This window comes from Choloepus didactylus, assembly GCF_015220235.1.
Source record: "Choloepus didactylus isolate mChoDid1 chromosome 11 unlocalized genomic scaffold, mChoDid1.pri SUPER_11_unloc1, whole genome shotgun sequence".
NCBI classification, from domain to species: domain Eukaryota; kingdom Metazoa; phylum Chordata; class Mammalia; order Pilosa; family Megalonychidae; genus Choloepus; species Choloepus didactylus.
The window spans coordinates 3331410-3344138 of NW_023637577.1; the positions used below are offsets into that span (position 1 = coordinate 3331410).

Sequence of the window (12729 nt, forward strand, 5' to 3'; positions counted from 1 at the left end):
TCACTGATTCGTTGTTCAACTTCCTCTAGTCTTGTACTATGAGTGTCCAGAATCTTTTTAATTTGGTCAACAGTTTCTTTAATTTCCATAAGATCATCCATTTTTTTATTTAGTCTTGCAATGTCTTCTTTATGCTCTTCTAGGGTCTTCTTGATTTCCTTTGTCTCCCGTGCTATGGTCTCATTGTTCATCTTTAGTTCTTTGAGTAGCTGCTCTAGGTGCTGTGTCTCTTCTGCTCTTTTGATTTGGGTGCTTGGGCTTGGGTTATCCATATCGTCTGGTTTTTTCATATGCTTTATAATTTTCTGTTGTTTTTGGCCTCGTGGCATTTGCTGAAGTTGATAGGGTTCTTTTAGGATTTGTAGACCAATTGAAGTCCTTATCTCTAATTTATCAGATCTACAGCTTCGTGGAGTACACTTTCTCTAACTAACCGGCAGGTGGCGTCCACAAGCCACCTATTCTCCACAAGCCAGTTCTCCCCCTGCTTACCCTTTTTGGTGAGTGGGGGAGTGAGTCTTGTGGGGTCCAATTGGTGTACCAAGCTTGCGTGTGTAGTTGGTGTTGCCTGCCCTGTATATGGGGCGTGTTTCTGGGCAGTCAGGGAGGGTGGGTGTGGCTCTAACAATCAAATCTCCCTGGTGAGCCTAGAGTTTTAAAGCTGCTGCAATAGTCTAATCCTTCAGTTCAGTCCTGCCACAGTTTGTCTCTGCCACTGACCCACAAGTCCTTGGTATTGGCGTATGGCTCCTGAGACTTGCAAGTGGGCCCCTCTTCCAGGCCGTGCACCCCGGGTCCTCTGTTGAGGGATGACTGTGCTATGTCACAGGTGAGTGCCGTCCCCCCAGGGCAGTTCTGGGCTGCTGGGCTGTGTAGGGAGGCTCCCAGTCTGCTGAAATGATGGCTGAATGGGGCTTTGTTAATTCACACTGCTCTACCTTCCCAACTCTGGGACAATCAGCTGAGGTTGCAGGGAAGGCTAATGTCCATGCCCAGTTTTGTGGTGTGTGCCTGTTATTTGAAGCACTTCCGACACACTGGGTTGTCTGGGGCAGTTCTGTGCTATGGGGCTGGCGATGGGCAGGAGTGTTTCCTGTCCACCAGGATGATGGCTGTGAGCGGACACCCCCCTTTTCTTGGGAAGTTGTGGTGTTTAGTGAATTTTCTCAGCCACTGGATTATTGTGTTTTGTCTCAGAGCTCTCCTAGTTCTGCTCTTGACTTGACCTGCCCAAACTGCAAGTCTTTGAAGCTGTCTGTATTGGGCTTCTTAGAGTAATTGTTTTAGAAAAAAAAAAAGGGTCCTCCTAAGAGATCTAATGGGTTATTGAAATGCTAAGAGACAAAGCAACCAGGGCCATTAAGGAAAGGTCCACAGGGCAGAGAGATCAGCTTTTCTTCGGGATTTGCATATGCGCCTCAGGGCCTGGGCTCAGGCCTGAGCTCTGCCCTTCCCCTTTCTATGTTTACCAGAACTCCAAAAATCCTCCGCTTTTATTTTGGAGTTTTTCGTGTTGTTTTTTTTCTATGCCTGCCTCCTCTCTGCTGGGCTTGCTGTTCTCAGATTCTCTGGTGTCTGGTCTCTGTCTATCTATGGTTGGAGTTTGGATCAGCAGAATGAGTTTCCGATAAGGGCTGCCACTGCAGTTCTCCCTTCTCCTTCCCGGAGCTGACAGCCCCTCCTCCCACGGGACTGAGCCTGGCAGGGAGTGGCGTGGGTCCCCTGGCCGCAAAAACTTACAGATTTCGCTGATCTCAGCAGTTCCACATTTTCATGAGTGTTGTATGAAGTATGCCCAAAGTCACATTGCTCTGTGGTGTCCAGTCCACGCAGTTCCTGGCTTCCTAGCTACTTTCCTGGAGGAGTAACTAAAACATACAGATCACCAGTCTGCCATCTTGCCCCGCCTCCGAAATGGTTATGTTTTTGTTGTTGTTTGTTTTTGGTAGATTATGGACCAAAAGTATGATGGAGGCAGGGAAGCAGGGAGGAGGCTGAAGTAGAATGGGGAAGAGCCAGGCAAAAAATTTAAATATCCTTGATCATGAACCGTGGCCAATCCATTGACAAATTCTATGACTAATTTCCTCTGATGCAAAGCTCAGAATACACCCACCTTTCTCCCTGTTTTCTTCCTTGAACACCTGGCCAGCATATCTCACCGTGGTCCACACCCTCCTTGAACCTCTTCCTTCTCCTGACTTTCATGACACAACTGGTTTTCTTCCAAACCCACAAAGCTCCTCTTCTCACTCCTTCCAGTGTTGTCTTTTCTGAGAGTCCCAAGGCTTTGAACTTGGCTCCATCTTCTATCTACACGCTCATCCCATACCTTGAACCACTGCCTATTTCCCAGTGTTTCCCAATGAGTGTCGTGTTTATATCTCCTTTAGGGAATTCTTTCCAAACTCCAGACTCATGTCCCCACCTTCCAATCTGACATATACACATGGTTGATGTGTTAGGCATCTCAATGCTGACAACTTAGCCATAATTTTCCACTCCATACCTGAGTTCCCTCACATCATAAATCACACCATATCCACTTCCACTTAATTGCTGGAGCCCATGATCTTGGATTTTTTCCCAGATTCCTCTGTTCTTCCAAACTCCATATCATATTCATCAGTCAGTGTGGTTGATATTGCCTCACAAATCTCTCAAGTCTTGCCTTGGCTCTGTATCTCTGCTGCCCCCAAAAGTCCAAATGACCAGTAATTTTACTTGTACAGTACAAAACAAAAAAAAATTAGCACAATTATACTATTAAGCAACAGGTTTGGAGAAAGTGATTCTACTACAGTCTGTGCAAGAAGTAGAGTGACCAGCTCATCTCGGTTTGCCTGGGGCTGTCCTGGTTTTAGCCCTGAAAGCCCTGCATCCTGGGAACCCACTCTGTCCCAGGCTGACTGGCACAGTTGGTCACCCCAGCAGGAAGCCGCACAGCACCTTCCAGAATGCAGCTACAATTAGGTTGACACAGAGCCGGGAGCCGTGATGGAAGTGCAAGGATCTGGTGCCGGTGCTGGTGCTGGCTGGTGACCTTGGGAAAACTGCTTTCCCCTTCAGGATTTCAGTTCCCCTATCTGACAAATGAGGAAGTTCTGTTGCCCTAGAGGGTGAGATGAGATCAGTCCACTTAACAAGCTCAAGCAAACCAGCACTATCTTCTTTGAGAAGCAAATTGGCAAAACATGGCAAGCCACAACAATATTCTTGTCCTTTCTTGCACTTTTCACATCCCTTGGTGCTTACTAATTCCAATGCAATAACCCAAGGGAAATAGCAAAACTCTCTGCAGAAATATATGCATTGCAGTGCTGTTTATCATGGTGACCCATTGGAACAAGAGGCTGAAACAAGAGGCAAATGATTCATTATAGGATAATGTGTCCAGTAGCAGAAATCATATGCAGTCATTAGGAAGGTAACAGATGCTTGTGGCAATTTAAACTGACAAAGAAAAAGCGGGACACAAAATTACATGCACTGCAATGGAAACATGAAAATGTGTTCCCGCAAAGAAAGGCTATAACGGAAAAGGGGAAGAAGTAGTAGTTGCAGTGTCTGATTAGTGAGCTCATATGTGAATTCTTTCTCCTTCTTTCAGACCATGTGCACTGCTGTTACATTATTTTTCATACAGTAATAACAGTTAGTAAACAAGAAAACTTAAGTCTTGGACTCCATGGTCCCTTCTGGTATCAACATCACTCTGCAATATTCTGACCAGTGCCTACACAGACTAAAGGCTTTTTCTGACTTGCTGGACCCCTCTGCGATGCCCAGGAACCATCTGTGCTGCAGGATGGAGCCACGACCCCTACCTTGAGTCCATTATGTCTCCCACTACCATCCTTCGCTCCTCAAGCTGTCTCTTGTGGCTTCAAAGTCCCCACCTGGTGCATTGGCCAGAGTTCTTGGCTGCAAACAAAGAAACAAATTCTGGCTGATGTAGGCAGAAAGGAATATACTGGAAGACTGTTGAGTAGCTCATAGACTTAAGAAAAGGTTAGGTAACCAGACTGGAAAAAAAAAAATAAAAATCAAGGCAGTGACCAAAGGAGGCTGAAAAGCTAAGGACACAGCCAAGGAGAGGCCTCTGCTGCAGACACAGCCACTGGGTTCCATGCCCAGGTCCATGCCAGGACCCTCCTTGCCATGGTGGCTGCTGGACTTTTGACCCCACTGCTGCTGCCAAAGTAATCTCTGGTTTTTCATCCTTGCTTCACCATCTCTAGAGGTCCTGGTGAGGAGTGTCCATTTAGTCAGGGAGTAGCACTCTCCTGAGTGGGAGCCCCGACTTGTGCCCTGCCAAGACCCACACAAAGGGGGAGGAGGGGTTCTTCCCCAAAAGAAGGGTTTGAATCGCAGGTGCCAAATACTTGATAAATGGACAGTTCCCTTGGTCACTCCATTTTCCCACTGTCCCTACCTCCTTGTTCTCTATCTGCCTGAAATCAGACCTGCCAGTATCACTCAACAGCCCCTCGCTGTTACGGAGTCCAGGACAGCACAGGGAACCACAGATTCAGCATCTTTCCCAGCCCCAGAGCCAGGGTCTGGGCCTGTGTAGGAACCTAGATGTGTATGGCCAGGCCCAAGGGGGCTCTTGTGGTGCTTCCACCCTATAGACAGTATCTCTTGCAGCCTCCAAAGGCCCTGAGCCCAGGAGTGCCCCATCCCCAATAGTAAGTTCTCCCAGGAATGCTGCTGAGCCTAAATCCTGGGATCCCACTGCCCCAGCCAGAGCCTGACCCAGTGAGGGCACTCAATCCATGACTCTTGAATCCATTATTTGACAGGAGGCCATGTGGACATCTCTCTGTTCCAAGTGGCCCACTTTAAAGAAGAGGGGATGCTCCTGGAGAAGCCAGCTAGGGTGGAGCCCTCTTACATCATCCTGGAAAGCCCCAGCTTCTCCCCCATGGGAGTTCTCCTGAGAGTGATCCATGCTGCCCTGCGCATACCCATCACCTCCACCGTGTTGCTCTACCATCAACCCCGTCCTGAGGAAGTCTCCTTCCACCTCTACCTGATCCCCAGTGACTGCACCATTCAGAAGGTGATGCTGAGAGCCAGAAGGGCCAGGCCAAGGTGGGCTGATGGCAAACATGAGGTGCAGCCAGAGAGCCCCCTAGATGGTTCCTGAATTAGGAATAGGGATTGGCCTCGTATTAGTGGGTCCTTGGTGAGTGTAGAGTCTTCCTGCTGCTCAGCCATGGACTGGTCTCCTGGTTCCCAAAGGTCTCCCCAGATTGAGTTCACACCTCCATTGCTGATTTCTGGATGACCTTTGGCAGTCTCATTCCAAGAGTCAAAGGATGGGAGTCCTCCATGCTCTGAATTCTAGCCTTTTCCCCCGTTCTCTCTTCTTCTCTACCAAAGACCCTGTTCCCACCCTATTCTGTGCAGCCGGACCCTGCATAAAGCGAGGGCCCAGTGGGGGGCTCTCTGCATATCAGTGCACAGGGGGACAGGGATGCAGGGATGGTACAGCCCCCTCCACCCACACAAATACACCGAAACACATTTCATCTTATTCAGACCAGACTCCATAGGGCGGAATCGCTGCGCTGCCAGGCACCCCCTCCCTACCCTTTAATCATTGCTCTGCATGTTCCTCAGGCCCTAGATGATGAAGAAAAGAAGTTCCAGTTTGTGCGAATACTCAAGCCGCCCCCACTGACCCCACTCTTCATGGGCTCTCGATACACTGTTTGTGGTCCAGGGAAGCTGGAAATAATCCCCGAGGTGAGCAGCCCAGAGTGCACCCCACCCCCAGGGGACCAACAGTCATGCCAGGTGGAGCAGGTCTCACAGTTTCCCCAAGGATGGGATGATTTGGGGGTGGGCAGAAAGCAAGTGAGATTTGGGTATCAAAGACTGGGGGAAAAGAGGTTAGGAGGGACGATCACATTCAGGATGGGGAGGACAATGGGGTTTGACTTGGGGGCACTGAGAAGTGTTTGAGTTATAGGGTATCAACAACCAGCAGGAACACACTTGTAGTTGGGTTTATTAATCTTGCAGTGAGAGATAATTCATACATGAGGAGCCAGTGGGGTATCTCAGTAGGAGGGTGTTAGAAAGAACATATCATGTGATTTGGATCTTGGTTGTGTAATTTGGGGGCAGGTCTATGGAAGCACAGATTTGCTGCAGATTGGGTATTGTCAGAAAGCAGGGGCAACCCCTATGACTGGGAATCTCAACAAGTCTTATCTATAGGGAGGGCAGACTAAAGTGAGGATAAAGCTGGAATTGCTGAAGAAGTAGTACCAAATGGTAGATGTTTGCTATTGTGTGGGTTACACAGCGACCTTGTCTAAAGTGGATTTTCTGTGAGATTGTGTATGCCCAATGGAAAACAGCATAGATTAGCTATAAGTTATAAGTTGATAAGATGAGTTATCAGCTCAGTTTGTAATAAATTTGAGGTCTAGCTATGAGGATCAAGATCCAGTTCCCTCGGTGTCAGGAGCTGCTTCTTTTCTTCTTTCTTTCTTTCGGTAGTGAGGCTGAGGGCGATGTTAGGGAAGGAGGGAGGGGGGTATGCAAGAAGGCAGGAAGGAAGAAGGAAGGACGGGTAGGGAGTAGAGAGCGTGTCATGGCTCTGCCTGTCATTACTTCATGGGCTGAAGTCTTCCTTCTTTCTTTCTTCCTTTCTTCCTTTCTTCCTTTCTTCCTTTCTTTCTTTCTTTCTTTCTTTCTTTTCTTTCTTTCTTTTCTTTCTTTCTTTCTTTCTTTCTTTCTTCCTCCATCTCCCCGTTCAGCCAAAGGCAGTTGAAGTTGGGCCACTGGACATTATTCATGGTATCCAGATCTTCACCATTGCTGAGATTCTACTGATTAGGATCAGAGGTGTGTCCACTGGACATAGTCTTAGTTGAACCATGGTTAATCCTTCTTTCTCCTTCTGTTGCAAATAAGTTGTTGAGCCACCTGACATGACAATGGCTGTGCAGTAGCCTTTAGGACTCTAGACAGGATACAAAGGCCAACAGTAACAAGGCAGAATCAAAAACAAATGACTAAAAAATAATATCTACTAGTCTTTGTAACAAGTCTCAAAACCAGGGGCCTAGATTGTGAAATTCAGTCAATGAAAACATGTCTGGAATCCAGCTTGTCTGTTTTAGAAAGCCAGGTGGCTTGATTTTCCCCTAGTCACAAATTGTCCTACTGGTTCTGTGGTATTTATATAGTTGCAACTAAAAGTATTTGCTATATTATGAAGTCCCCTTTGGCTAGCTATTAAATTTTGTCTGCAGGGTCAGGTGGGGGTGATAGAACCATCAATTGGTTAAATTCAGAGCAGTAGCTATGGTCTGGGAAAAATATATCATAGAGTTTTGTTTTTCCTTAAGTGGTAGAAGAAGACCAGGGTGAATCAGAAATAATAGAATAAAGATAAGGGAGACAATATTAGTATGTTAGAGGGTGTCAAAGAGGAATGATAGGCAAGATTACTAGTAGGAATAAAAGGAGAGAAAAAGGCAACAAGAATCAGAAAATTAACCATGTTACATCATCTTGGGCAGAAGCTGTTCATCTCTGAAGTCAGTGGCTTCTGGAAGGTTCCTAAGACTCCTTTGTTTAATTCTCCAGATGCCTAGATGACCAGTAGGGAAGAAGAAGGGATGTATATCTTTTGAGTTGGGAAACATGAATCCAAGGATCAATACCTTGGAGTTGTACTGCTGTGTTAGTTGTTAACAAGAGATGAGAGACACAATTCAGCCATTCCACAAATATTTACCAGGTGCCAAGTCTGTGCTGTCTTCAGCACTGGGGATAGTTCAGTGAACAAGACACACGAAACACTGCCCTTGGGAAGATTACAACCTGGTGGGCTGTAATCTCAAGAAATAGTGGCCAAGTACCACAAAGTGCTGTGAAGAAGACAACAACAGGATCATGTAGGAGAGGGACATGGGTGACATTCAACTGGGTGATTGGGGAAAGTCTCTCTGAGGAGGTAGTGTTTGAGCTGAGACCTCGATGACAAGAAGGACAACGATGTAGAGATTTGTGGCAAAGCGTTTAGGGGCAGAAGGAATGTGTGCAGAGACACAGTGGTGGGTGCAGACTTGACACCTTCCAATGACAAAACAGAGGCCAGCATGGCAGAGCTTGGTGAGTGTACCCAAAGAGAGAAGGAAGATGGGGTCCAGCAAGAGGTAGAGGTCTCCTGGGGCTTGTTGGCCCCATCAGCCCTGATGTGGAGTTTGGATTTTGTCCTAAGTGCAATGGCAAGGCCTCATAGGGTCTTAAACATGGTAACAGCAAGATCTCATGTATTTTCATAAATATGCCTCTGATGCTGGGTGAGGATGAAAGATGAGGGTGCAAAAATGGAAGCAGACAGATGAGGAGAAAGGCTGTTGAGATACTCCAGGCAAGAGGTGATGGTGGTTTGCCTAGAGAGACAGCAGTAGGGATGGAGAAAAGTTGATGAATTGGGGATATATTTTGGAGGTAGAGCCAATAGATTTGGTGGACTGGCTGTATATGGGGAGAGATTGGAAGGAATAAGGGTGATGCCTAAATTTGCAATCCAAATTCTCAGTGGATGGTGGTGCCATTCACAAAGTTTGGGAAAACTGGGAGAGGAGCATGTTTGGAACACAGTTGGAATTAAGAGTTGTGAATTGTGATTTGGGGAAGAAGATGGATATAAATTTTCTGTTGACTGAAAATGGGTCAAGTTTATGATTCATTGAGAAGACAATTTTGGACTGGAGAAATGAGGGTTTGGGTTCAAGATGGAGGCGATGGAGGTAGAAGGATCTGATTTAGGATGTGTGAACATTACTTTTAAGGATGAGCCCTGACTCATCCATGTGGTACCCTGCTGTGTCTCCATCTTTCTGAATCAGGATCGTGGGGAATTATGGAAAGAGCAGCATCTGAAGGTACCAATTGATTTCAGTGCAGGAGATAATCAAAGTGTCCCTGTGGGGTTGGGGCATTACTAGGAGGGCCAAGAAGGTGTCATGTGGGAAAAGATATTACGTGCAGGATGAATGGTGACTTCTCACATGATGAGTCTTTCTTTCTTCAGGAACTGGAACTCTGCTATCGGAGCCCTGGAGAATCCCAGCTCTTCTCTGAGTTCTATGTTGGCCACTTGGGATCAGGGATCAGGCTTCAAGTGAAAGACAAGAAAAATGGAACTATGGTATGGGAGGCCTTGGTGAAAGCAGGTAAAAGCCAGGTCAAGTCCAGCGGTCTCAAAAAGTGGGAGAAAGTCAGTAGAAGTATGTGTGTGCTTGTCAGGGAGGCAGTTTGTATTATCACAATTTACAAATGAGAAGAAAAAATCCAGAGAGTTTAAGTGACTTTTACAAATTATGTAACAGCTGGTCTGATCAGAATTTGAATTTAAGTCAATCTGACTCCAACCCCCATGCTCTTTCCCATATAGCATGTTATCAACATGCTGAACTGGAATTAACAGATTTTGACTTCCCAAAATTTTGACAGAGTGGTTAAGGCCTTTGGCAAAGTCTCTCATGATAGCCTGGATATGGTATGAAAGAATAAGAACTTGATTACACAGTTGGGTGGATTAAGCCAACTTTGGCAACATCAGATACTCTCACCAGTATCATTCAGATATTCTCAAGAGGGAATCAAATAATAAACCTTCAGGCATGTAAGAAACCTACACTCTCATAGTCTAGCACCACTACCTCCAAGAGCCAAAATTCCCTAAATACTCTTTCCAACCATGACCAGCCCTTGTCAGCAGTTGAAATATGATGGAGTTGCCTCCTGAGCTGCTCCAAATAGGCTGCACAGTGTGATGGAAAGAGGAAGGGCTTTACTCCTTCTCGACTTCAGTCAACCACACATAGAGAACTAACCAAGTCGCAACATCAGACATGGGTTTGAATCCCACTCTGGCACTTACTTTTGCTTGCTATGTAACTGTGGGAAAGCACTAACCTTGTTTGAGCTTTGGTTCCTCATCTGTAAAATGGGGGTTTTTATGCCTAATTTGCAGGATTGTTGGAAAGATTAAGTAAAATGATGTAGGTACATGTCTCAATAACTAGTAGCAATATTATTCTTTTCCTTCACACTAAGCCAATTTCTTCTTCCTATCAGTCTTAATTGTGTCCTGTGGAACTCACAGAAGTCCAACTCCTTCTCCATGGGAAAACCCTTCAGGTTGAAGATGTAACCATGGCCTCCCTAAAGTCTCCTCTTCTTACAATTAAACATCTTCAGTTCCTCCTGTCATTCCTCTTACCTTTTGGATCTTTAAAATTCTTTGCATTCAGTAGCCTTCCTCAGTACATGCTCCTTTGTGAATGGAGTCAGAACTGAGTCCAGGACTTTCCAGTCAGCCTTAAGGAATGTAGAACACCCTCCTCTTTCCATCCACAAGACCCAGGGCTCCCAGTAATGCAACCTGAGCTCCCATCTCCTGTGCCACCTCCCCAGGCTGTGAGGTCACACTGTCCTTGGAATCTGCTCAAACCCTCAGGCCTTGTTCCCACAAGTTGCTGGGAATTTCCTTCCTCTCCTTTTGCAAGTAACTGTTTAAGCCCCTTCATGTTTTTTGTTGTTTATTTTTCTATGAAAATTCACCCATTACTCCCAAATGCCAAGATTTGTTTGACTCCAGATTCTGATGTGCAAATGTAGAACAAACAGTTTAGGTCCACTCAGAATAAGGAGATCTCAATAAGCTATCTAGCAAGGGACTGTCTTAGTTCTCCACCAGGGGTTCTGTTCAAGCCAAGACTGGATAAAATCATGCCTGGAGTGTTGTGGTGCTGTGGGAGAAATTGCTGTTGCTTTCTTTCTCTGTGTGTGTGTGTGTGTGTGTGTGTGTGTGTGTGTGTGCAGATGTGTGTGTTAGCCTATGACAAGGGCCTCTAGGCCTTGGTTTCCCCATAAACATAGGAAGGGATTCACCTAGAAAATCTCTAAGGGTGCTTCCAGCCCTTACTCCCAGATTCTGTCAGAACTTGTCTACAACTTGTTCACAGAATCCAAGTTATCTCAGATGTGGGTGGGGCGTTTGAGGTGTATCTTATGTGTTAACAACTGGCACTGCTGTGGATGCTTCTTCATCTCTGTTTCCCCCCAGGAGATCTCAGACCTGCAGTCACGCTGCTCCCTCCAACGCTGACAGGTTAGTAAAGGCTGTTAGAGACCACAGGAGCCAGTGGCAGTTCTGGAGTATTCTATCTGGTCCTGGGGGGATGGAAAGAGAGAAAGGAAAAGATTGTCAATGCAAACCTTACAAGGGATCAGGCCTTGGAAAGGGGGTGCATGCCCAGGGGCAGAGTCCCTCCCTTTGTCCCCATACTCCCAGCCTATGGAGGCCCTGGCACCTCCACTGGGTAGCCTCAAATAGCCCCAGCATGGCTGCCTCCCCTCTCTGTGTTCAGCAAAATGCCAGGCTGGAGACTGATGTGAGGGAGGGCAGAGTTGCCCTTCTGGTGGCCAAATGCCCTTACAGGGAGAAAAGAAAGTCAGGAATGCAGATGGGGTGAGTGAAGGGGGCTAAAGTTGGGGGATCAGAGGTAGGGGCTATAACGGGAACCCTTCTTTGTTCGTGAGCAGCCTCACCTCCATTCCCAGAAGCCCCAGCCCTGCACTTCGTGGACCGGTATCGGGAGCAGCTGGTGGCCCGGGTGACATCGGTGGACCCTGTCTTGGACAAGCTGTATGGGCAGGTGCTGAGCCAGGAGCAGTATGAGAGGGTGCAGGCTGAGGCCACCAAGCCGAGCCAGATGCAGAAGCTCTTCAGCTTTAGCCCATCCTGGGACTGGGCCTGCAAAGATCAACTCTACCGAGCCCTGAAGGAGACCCATCCTCACCTAATCGTGGAACTGTGGGAGAAGTGGGGCAGCAGCAGAGACGGAGGGGAGATGGGTCCTGATGAGCTCAGCACTGAAGTCTGAACACCCGTTTTTGAGTCCTGGCTGTCTCACCCTCTCTGGTCCCAGTTTCTTCATCTATAAACAAGTTGCCCTTGGTGGTACCTTCCAGCTCTAAAGTTACAGAGCTTTGATGGTGCCTCCGCTGGGCTTTATATGTCCATGTCCACCCAGGCACCCAGTCTACCTTCTGGGACTTCACAGGCCAACCGTCCAGGTGAGGCAACAGCATCTCAGGAAACATCCATCTGGAGCTGGCAAGGGTTCTGCAGGCCTGTGGAAACCTAACTCAAGGGTCTGGTTGGTGGCCCCAGCAGCCAAGCCTAGAGCCCTCCCTGTCCCCTCTGGATGCAAGGAGGAATCGGTGGGGTGTGGGAGATGGCACGGGACAGGCAACTTTGGCTGGAGACAGCAGCGGACGCAGATGCTTTGGGGGATTTGAATGGCTTGCAGATACATGCAAAAACAAACTTATTTTTCAACGCCCCATGTTGGGCTTGGCTTTTTTATTGGTATTGTTTGTGCCATGTTGTTCTGAGGTCTGGTGTTAAGAAAGCCAGGAGAGGGGTGAAGGAGAAGGCTTCAGGGGGAATGGGGTCTAGGCCTTAGCTTAGGTGTCTCTTCCTGTGGGAAGCCATGCCATGCCCTTGCACCTGGCTTAGGTTTCACTGCCCTGTGCTCTTGCAGCAGCCTGAGTATCCCTCTCAGGGCACTTACCACACTGCATTGGCCCCACTGCTTCCCCACCTGCCTATCCCCACTAGATGGTAACCTTCCTGAGGACAGGAACCACATCTGATCTGCTCATCAGTTTATTCCCAGTACC

General features: G+C 47.4%; 1 protein-coding gene across 4 annotated transcripts in view; it reads left to right on the forward strand.

Moving 5' to 3' along the window:
• The window catches only part of LOC119524465 (NACHT, LRR and PYD domains-containing protein 1-like), a 29489-nt gene extending 17099 nt beyond the window's left edge, over positions 1 to 12390 (forward strand). For 2 of the 4 annotated variants that reach the window (XM_037823155.1, XM_037823157.1), the window contains 5 exons: positions 4806 to 5065; positions 5629 to 5754; positions 9068 to 9209; positions 11108 to 11152; positions 11587 to 12390. In XM_037823155.1, the coding sequence (XP_037679083.1) occupies positions 4859 to 5065; positions 5629 to 5754; positions 9068 to 9209; positions 11108 to 11152; positions 11587 to 11927 (861 nt within the window). In that variant the 5' untranslated portion in view covers positions 4806 to 4858 and the 3' untranslated portion in view covers positions 11928 to 12390. Of the gene's footprint in view, positions 1 to 3610; positions 4203 to 4805; positions 5066 to 5628; positions 5755 to 9067; positions 9210 to 11107; positions 11153 to 11586 lie in introns of all 4 variants that reach the window. The other 2 variants (XM_037823156.1, XM_037823158.1) reach the window with 2 other exon arrangements.
• The last annotated feature ends 339 nt before the right edge of the window (positions 12391 to 12729 follow it).